The sequence below is a fragment of the Cyrtonyx montezumae genome, unplaced genomic scaffold, assembly GCF_038088225.1.
Source record: "Cyrtonyx montezumae isolate F1298 unplaced genomic scaffold, pur_monq_1.0 scaffold_41, whole genome shotgun sequence".
In the NCBI taxonomy this organism is placed as follows: domain Eukaryota; kingdom Metazoa; phylum Chordata; class Aves; order Galliformes; family Odontophoridae; genus Cyrtonyx; species Cyrtonyx montezumae.
The window spans coordinates 1,915,877-1,925,530 of NW_027072047.1; the positions used below are offsets into that span (position 1 = coordinate 1,915,877).

General features: G+C 42.0%; 1 protein-coding gene across 2 annotated transcripts in view; it reads right to left on the reverse strand.

The window, feature by feature from the left end:
- Positions 1-9,162, reverse strand: part of WDR7 (WD repeat domain 7) — a 111,826-nt gene extending 102,664 nt beyond the window's left edge. Inside the window, exons 1-2 of one of the 2 annotated variants that reach the window (XM_065747093.1) lie at positions 9,124-9,162; positions 810-981 (exon numbers count right to left, since the gene is read on the reverse strand). In XM_065747093.1, the coding sequence (XP_065603165.1) occupies positions 810-968 (159 nt within the window). In that variant the 5' untranslated portion in view covers positions 969-981; positions 9,124-9,162. Of the gene's footprint in view, positions 1-809; positions 982-8,548; positions 8,732-9,123 lie in introns of those variants that run through there. The other variant, XM_065747094.1, reaches the window with a different exon arrangement.
- Between the last annotated feature and the right edge of the window lie 492 nt (positions 9,163-9,654).

The window sequence follows — 9,654 nt, forward strand, 5'->3', positions numbered from 1 at the left end:
ATAAAATGTGAGAGAATTAACACACTGTTACTTAACTAGAATATGAATATTTCATATTTCCATTCTATATATCATATAAATATATGGTTACATGCAATGCAATGTTACACATTTTATTTGTCCTTTCTAGAAGTTAATTACCTACTAATCCCTGACTCCTCCTTCATTATTTTTTAAACAACTAAGCAAACAATTTATGGGGATAACTCAGATATTGAGAATTTTAGATATTCGGTACAACTTTTTCCTAAATCATGCTGCATTTTACAAGAAAGGATCATTTTTCTACTCTGTTCCAGGATATTAAGGCACCTCCAACCAAGACTAAATTCATAATAGACACTTGCAGATTTCAAGTGATGTATAATATATGAATTATAAATATAATAATTAATCTTTATCTGTGCTGCTAGACGTCTTTCCTCATTCACATTTCATTAAATAATAATCTTAAAAAAAATCTCTAGATGCAATCCCCCCATCTCCCATTTTTACAAAGCAGCTCCACTTGAAAACAGCTTAGATGAGCTTCAGAAAAAGAGGAAATAATTATTTAAAGTAAATTACTGCATGAGCAGTAACAGAATTCAAGAGCAAACACTTCTCTTTCTATTGTGAAATATTTACTACTGGAGGTAAATAGAGTGACATCCAAATCTCATCACACCAAGAGATGAATAAAGGACAGACTAATAAGTTCAGATTAACCAGAGTGGATGTTGCAATACTGAGCAAGAAAAACCTCTTTGGCATCAAGGATAAACACCTTAAACACCATCTAAAGTCAAGTTACACATATAGCATCTTACCTCTAAATCTGGAGCAATGTCCCAGAGACATATCTGGCCATCGTGGCAGCCAGTGATGATCATTGATGCATCATCCATGAGCAGCAGTGTTGATATGCAGTGGGTGGGAGCCCTCTGGCCCCACAGGACAATGGGCAACACAAGGCTGTTCCCGGCCATCCTGCTTTCACACCTGTCAATTTCAGCAATACATATTAGGTCTCAGTAGATGTGCCAGCTCTTCAGGGGACACCATCCTATCTCACAAGACAGTAGAAGATGAGTCTGAAATGACTTTATGAACATTTTACCCAAAAGGAAGTTGCTACAATACGCCATTCCTCAATTAATGCAATACACAATCATCTCTTCTCTCACTGAGGAATGTTCTCATCCTCACAAATGGACTGAGTAGCATATTTACACAGTTCTGAACCTTTCAGCCTCTGGTGGTGTCTAAACCCCCTTGCAGCTCTGGTGGCTAAAGGTGCACTTCTATAGCCCTCCAAGGAGGGAAATCTATGAGAAAAGCTTCTTAAGAAGGTCAGGCATTGAGGGAAAAGGAACTGGAACATGCAACATGAGACACGCTTGTGGGACAAGAGTCACTCCTAGAATTATCAACATTTAGAACTAACAAAAGCTGGAAAAAGGAAATACAGCAAGGGCAAAGTACTTCTCATTCTTCCACCACTGCCAGCCCTCAGGAGCTAGAACCTAAATAAGAACTGATTGAAAGTCTGAGACTGAAAGGGTAGGAACTGATCCATTTCTGTTATCCCTTGCTGCAGCTGTTATGAAATGAAAATTAAAACTAATTTTTTTTTCTTTTTTTTTTTCTGCACAGATGCTGATGATTTCCTAGACCCAGCCAGTTCATTGCTGGTGGTTTCACGGCAGTTGCCGCCACTCTCAAGTCCCCCGCGGAACCCCAGAGCTGCAGTCCTCCCCGATTAGGAAGCAGAAAGGGGAAACATGAGCTGGGGGAAGCTGCAGCACAGAATGCGTGGACCTGAGCAACAGCAAGGCCAATAAAAACCAGTTCTGAAATCAGCAGGAGATTTGAATACCAAACCAAGCCTGTTTTGGTTAGCAATACCCTGAGTTTACCAAACACTTCAATGTTCAGACATAACTGTTCCACTTCACAGTACTTGCTAAGAATCAACTGAAGACCAGAGTATACAGCCAGCAAGCAGAACAAGTATGTCAGATACGACCAACATTTTCTTCTTTGTGTCTCACTCAGAATTCATATTTCATTCAATTCAGTGCTGCAGCAGCTGCTCAACTGCCCTGCAGAAAAACTTTGAGCTGCAGGAAGTTACTGAGAAATGAATGGGGAAACCAATGTGCTAAATGAATGAAGGAAAAACCTCTGCAAGGAAGCATCAGGAGCATTCGTTCTAGAACTTTGCACAGTTCAAAGCACAGCAGAATTTCCCATTTAGAGGAGTGTAAATAAGGCAATAGTATTTACCGAAGAAATACCTTAAACACATTCTCCTGAGTTTATACACATGCATTCATCCCACTGCCATGATCTTGTAATACTGGTGCTTGCTTGCAGACACACAAAGCTTTCTACAGCAGTTTAGAACACAGAGAAAGCCATTCTGAATGATTACAAAGAGAAAAATAAGCAGAAGTCTCTTGAATACAGGCATTCCCAGTGGCTATACTTGTTTTTGATGCAGAAAGCACTTATTTACCTTCTATTTCAAAAGCTTTTTTCTGCCATGCTACAGGGAGTTCAAAACAAATTATTGCTATCTCTAATCTATATAAACATCACACTGAAATCTCTTCAAGCACATAGTTTTAAAGTAATTCGGACAAACACTGCCTCCATTCCTAGTGCAACCAGACCCTGTAGCAGAAGGAATGGAACACAGCAATATATATGGAAAGGGGGGGAAGGGAAGCAGCAAACAGCTGAATAATGCAGCCTGGTGTTACAGACTGCAGTGACAACACAAAACAAGCCTGAGTTTTGGAACAGAGGCCAGCAGGCAAGCTGAATGCACCAAACCTCATACTTCTGACACATTTGGGACGCAGCACGGTTTTTCACTAAATTCAAATGATAAAAACAGCAACAGCATTCACTACAAAGTGCCATTTTATGCCCAGTCTTTTCTCCCACCTGAAGGGACCACAGTTATTAAAAAGTGAGCAGTATTAATTCACAAACAAATATGAGCAGAGACCAACAACCAAGCACACGCTCCATCCTGACACACTACCCTGAGATTAGTGTTTGTAACACATGGCTGTAAATGCAGTGCTGTTACGCAATGCTGGATCGATTGTTCCCTGTCTGGATGATCAGAATACAGAAGTGTAAAATATTTTTCAGAAGGCATAAAAGGATGCAGTGACCTTACCAAAGGTGGCATACCTGCCAGCTGAGGAATTACAAAACCTCTGGCCTGAAAGTACTCGATTTACAGAGAAATGGTAAGAATAAAAATAAGAAGAATGAAGAATGAGAAACTAAAATAAAGTTTGTCCAGATGTGTTACAAAGATGCAATCACAGAATAATAAAATTAGCTTTTACCACATTTTTTACTGAAATAAAATGAATGACGCAGTGGGAAAGGTGAGCTCAGACAGAAATTTCTGTTAATATGTAATAAAGTATTCAAATTGCAACGAAGGTACAACATTCTGCACAAAGTTTGTTTCAGCCAACCATAGGGGCTCAGCAGCTGTGGGCTAAAATACAGCCCTGCCAAAGACAGTCTCACAGCATGCTGTCTGTACAGCAGCCCTTCACAGCCAGGACCCATGCTGCAGTATCCCTAATGCAACTTGTTCAAACACACCTCCACCTAAGTCACATAAGTGCTTTTGTTGCTTTCTTGGTGTTTTTTGTTTTTGTTCCCTGCTTTTTTTGTTATTGGCGGTGAGGTTTTGTTTGTTTTTTCTTAATACATCTGTAAGTGATATTTGACCTTCAGTTTAACCTACAGAATACCTTTACATCAATAATAAGACAATCTATCGATAATTTTAGAGCTGAAAAATCTAGGAATAAAAATGCTGATGAGTATCAGAAAGTCTCTTCCCATTCTTTTAATTTCCTATCGCTCACAGTTCAGGGAATGCATCCGAGTATCTCCATAAGTCATCTCTGTGATTGCCTCAGCAATGCAAACTGCATGCTGGGGTAATAAAGGAGCTCTCCTACCAGGGTACACAATTGCATCAAATTCTGCAGTAAGCTTGACGCTTTACTTAAGCATTTATAAACATAAAACAAAATCAACAGCATTATAAATAAGTAACTAAAATACTAAACTGTCACAAGGACATTACAACAGCCACAAGTATTACCCACAATAAGGAACCTAACATCTTATACCTCTCATGCAGACCGAAGTGAGAAAGCACTGCAAACATTAACAGCAAAATCATATGTAAAGGCTTACAAATGTTCACATTTCAAAACTTTTTTTATATAAGAGAGAGTAACAGTTCTTAGAATATCTAATACCAACCGCTGGAGGAGAGAGAGCAGAAAGAAAAGCTACCTCTTGCCTTCCAGTTTTTTATTATGGCATCGCAAAGCCTTCATTAAAAACTTCATTTTCAGGAAGTACCACAGACTCATCTCAACCAGCGTGGAATTCAGTCTACAAAGAACAACTCTCTACTGCCACTGAGCACCAAATACATTCCCAGTAAAAACCAAAAGTCACTTAATGTCTGGAAACAATCAATACATAATTTTTTTTTACATCAATGATGACAAACTCCAGTAGCAAATAAACACAGTATCTATTGACAAATGGTCAAAAAGCATACAGTGAATCACTGCAAATGAAACCCTGTGTCATGGTTATCTCTACCTCCCTAGAATTCTTGCAGAAATGGGAACTGGAAACTCTAAGTGGAAAATGAAGCAGAGGCATCAGAGTTCTTCCTCCTTAAAAGTCCTGTCATCACACAGATGGCTAAGGCTTTCCACAACACTCCCAGGCACCTTGGGGCCCTTCTCCAAAGGCACAAAAACAAAACCACTCGTGTTACTACGTGCAGATAGGAAGCCATCTGCAGGGTGCTACTTCACTTCAGTTCCAAATTACCCCTCTCAAAGTTACAATGAGCATGAAGACACAGAACTGCAGGAAAATACACACCTCACTGAAAAGACCTGATCAAAGTAAGGCTCTCTAATTTTCTCTCATCTTCCTCAGATTGGAAATTTCTTATCTGCTTTTGCCTGCGGAAAGAGCTGTAAGGCGTATCTAAGAATGCTGTCTCCTGCACTGACTTTGGACATTGTTTCATCTCATTCCTTTGGAGTCAGAAACCCCTCTTCTTCAGTGCCATCAGTTGTGTTTTTTGTAAAGTGAAAATGACACTTTAGATTTCCAGATCATCCAAACAAAGACCTCAGAAAGACAGATAATCTGTATTTAATAAAAGGACTTGAAAGAATATCACTGTTATGATGCCTTTGCATGGGTAATGAAAAAAGCAGCCAGTGACTCTCTCAGCAGTGCTCATTAGGCTGGTATTCAGGCAAATTTCATCACCTTGGAAAAAAATCCCTATGTGAACAAAGCTATTAAACTGATCACTGAAATACAACATCTTGCTTAAATACTGAACCAAAGATTCACTTAACACCTTCACCAAGCCACGATCCTACCAACACTAACAAGCACTTATTTCACATCTAGAACACTGGCAAACTGTTCACAGCAAACCCATGGAACAAAATTGCAAGCAGAAAACAAAATGCTGCTTTCACATGAAAGTCTGTTTAAAGAGGAGGCAAAACAAATGCAGAAAAGACCTTAATAGTTAACAATAGCATATTGCTCAATAAAATCAGGGAAGTGACCAGACACGAGGACCATGGGAGTGAAGATGAAGGTCAGATGCATGATCACAGAGTTTTATAACAATGGTTTCTGCAACAAATTAAAGATGGGGTCATGTAATTTACAGGATTTTTGAGGTCTTTTGCTTCATCAGTCATATAAGTAATCCTAATGGGCAGCAAATGAGAATATCACCCATATGAGAACATTCTGTGTACAAACCACAGCAGAATTTAAAACTCTTTTCCTATAAATCACCTTCTGCCACAATTTATGCTTGAAAACTAATTCCAGTATTTTCAAAAACATAAGCCACAGGTCCTCCTCAATTTGCACATGAACTCTTTCTTAAAGATCACTTTACTTGCAGGAGCCTCAAGCTTTCCCACAACTTTCAGCCATAAGATGCAGCCTAGAGACATCGCTGAACCTCCTCAGAATCAAGAACTAAGTCCTCCATCCTGAGACAACATCTGCGATAACAGTTTCTAGGACCAAAAAGAAAGCACCCAAACCAAACTGAGTGCTGGTGGGAAGCCCAGCAGCTGGTGCAGGGCTTTCACCTCTGCCTCGTGTTGGGACAACAAAACCAGTTCCCCAGCCCTCCAGCTGGTACCAGTTCTGTCCCCAGTGCATCTTAGGATACATGTGGGTGCTAAAAGAATCTGCCAAAAAAGAACCACGTCTATGAAATGACTTTATCGTGTATGCTCTGAGCCTATAACAGCTCTAAAATGAACCACTGAAGCCTGCCAAAGGAACATCTGCTTCTAAATTAATGTAACTCGTGATCGAAGCAATTCAGAAATGTTAAGAATAAGCCTTTCCTTCCCCTGTCAGTGCTTACCACATACTAGTGCACTTTCTTCTGCATTCTCACTGGAATTTAAATTCTGCTATTACTCAAATTTGTAACCGTAAGTACAGAGATGGCTGCCATCATGACATCAGTACTGTATATTTTCACACAAACAATAATTTTTATGCCTAATATTCTTCACAGATACAGAATCTTTCACTCCAAAGTCATGAGTTAAGCATTGTAATACCCCTCCTAAAATTACCCACATGCAGATAATGACATATCCACAGTAGAGGCTCTTTTCTATTACATCATGGCTTCCATTTGAATTACCTGTTACTGAGTATTATAATACTGAGTATTATAACAAATCTGATTATTTTAATTTTATTACTATTGGCCTTATTCCATTTAATACTTGGAGCTGGGGAAAAAAAGGATTAACATGAAGGGAAGGAAAAAAAATGAAATACTGTATCCAGAGTTGCACATGTTCAAATGTGAGAACCCACACATTTAGACATTCACACCTTCCTTCGCATAGATGGTGAATAAGCAGTTCTGTTACTAGACATAAATGGTTGGTAATGTTTGCTCTGTTAAATAACATTCTGCTTGTTTATGAAGGTCCATTAGAAATGGAGGCTTCTAAAACTCATTTCAAATCATCATAAAGGAAGCAAATGCCAAGTTTTTCTGCTTTCTTAAGTTGTTGCTAATTCAACAAAACCATAGAGCAGGTGGGATGGAAGGCATTGCAGGAGATCACGATGAACCTGAACAAGAACTAGGCCAGCTACAACTAACCAGGATCATGTCCTCTCCTGCTTATGTACAACCTATGCAAGCACTCTGCTACCCTCAGCAAGAAACTTTCCTTATGTTCAGACAAATTGCTTTCCAGGTGCAGGACTTTGCACTTCCCTCTGCACAACTCACAAGGCTCCTCTTGGCTAATCTCTCCAGGCTGAGGCAGCACAGTTCTGTGAACCTCCCTCCACATTGTGTACCGCTTGCAGACTTTCTCTGTCCAGCACCTGTGTCATTGCTTATGATATTAAACACCAGATGATTCAGTACCAGCCCCTGAGGTGCATCACTATGACTTGCCCTGGAGAATGTCATGCTGCCCATCACAACCATCTGAGTCTGTGTGTTCTGCTGGTTCTCAATGCACTTATCCTGAGCACACATCAGCAGCTTGTCCATGAGGATGCTACGGGAGCTGTGCCAAACGCTGCTCCTCCTCATCCACCAGTCTCGGCGTGGGAGGCAATCTCCTCTCTGTAAATCCATGTTGTCTGAAAAGTCAGAGAACACCTCTACAAAGCTAATACTTCTTCAGCAAATAAATTCATGTTTGTCTGGCTGGGGTTTGAGTGGGTATTCTTGTATGGTTTTTTTTACTATCAGAAATTTTAGGCCATATCTGCATGCTACAAAACATCAAGAAAGGGCCTACATGCTCATTTCTTTAACTTCAACACATCTAACATTATCATTTCAATCTGCATCAGACAAGCACTGAACAGAAAACTTAAGAGAGCAATAACTGTACCTTTAAACTTTACCCAAGCTCAATTTTCTGCTTTGCAAATGCAAAAAAAAAAAAAAAATTACTGCAACACTGTGCTAAAACTCTAAGAAGAAAAATGTCATTTTTCACTAAGAGAGTGTTATTAGTAAACAGGTGAAGAATGAGATCAATGCTGCATGAAACAAATTTTTCATGCTGACAGCAATGTCAGGCAACCAGCCTAGCAAAAAGCCAGGCAAATCTGCCATCCCAGTGCACATGGACATGCACAAATATGCATGCAGAACAGGACAGAAGGTGATGAGTTGAAATGCCAACTGCTTTTGTCTTGGTAATTAACCATGCCCACTTTGAGACAAAAAAACAACAACCAAGTAGCTGTCAACTATGCATCCCTACGCAGCCAAGAAGAGCAAGGACTGCTTAAAGTAAACACAGTACACTTCACTTTACTGCCCTGAATATTCACAATGACCTCAGTAAACCCACTCATTACAACAGAATTAAACATATCTGCAGGAGGGAAGTAACCTCTGCTTGCTCCAAGCTATTACGCCGATCAAGGATTAAAAAGGTACAGGCACCTGGACTTCTTCCATCCCCCCTGTAATCTGCAGAGCTCTCCCATAGCCCTGTGCAGGCAGAACCTCTATCCCTCATTCATTCTCTATTCTTCCTCACTCGTACACCTGCAGTGGACATCACACAGCACTGCTGTATTTCAGGTCCTATGACAAAGCTGTCCTCTGATCATCTGTTTACATAGCACTCGATTCGGCCGCGATGTGCTCCTGTAACACGAACAGCAGTACTGTAAACCCCAATACAATCAAAATCAACAATAAAAGCACAAAAACAAACCAGCCTTGCAAGACAGGCGTTAAAAATCCATTTCTTTCAGACACAAAAACTCCTTCCGAACCTTCACGAGGTGCCAACAGCAGGCTGTGGCTTTTCGCAGCCCAGCACAGGACCGCACAACACTGACCTAAAAGCACTTCAACAACGGCATCAGGGCCGGCGCAGAAAAGCGAAACGGCGGCCGCGGCGCGCCGGCAATGCGGCCCAGAGGGCGAAGCCGCACCCCGCCCCCAATGCCGCCGTCCACCACGGGAACGATCCGCGGACAAATGGCGGCCCGCGGCCCCACAGCGCTTACCTGTCCCCGCCGCGGCTCTGCAGAGGAGCCCACCGCCCCTCCCCCCAGGGCGCCGAGCAGCTGACGCCGCCGCCGCCGCGGCGCCCAGCGTCGTAAATCCGCCCACCCCCCCCACCGCGACTGACGGCAGACAGAGGCGGCAGCGTCACCATGGAGACGGGCGGCGGCGCATGGCACGGAAAGCGCTGCGCTTCGCGCGACGCTTCTGGTGAAGCTTGACGTCTACTCCGTACCTTTCGCTCAATTCCTCTTTATTTCCATGCCCGTCTCCTTCGGAGCGTTACGCCGCAACATAAACGATGCTTCTCGTCGCCGTGTTCAGAGAGGTTGGCTTAATCGCGATGCCCACAGCAGGCACAAAGCGACGCAGCAAACGTACCTTAATCGCGTTATATCATATCAACGCCGCCGACGTCCCGCAGGCGCTAAGCTGCACGGCAAAGGCCGCAGCCGCTTCGTCCTCTTCGGGGCCGCGTCAGGCCGGGCTTCGTCACGGACGTGCCCCTTACAAAGATGGCCACCTCCGCGCTC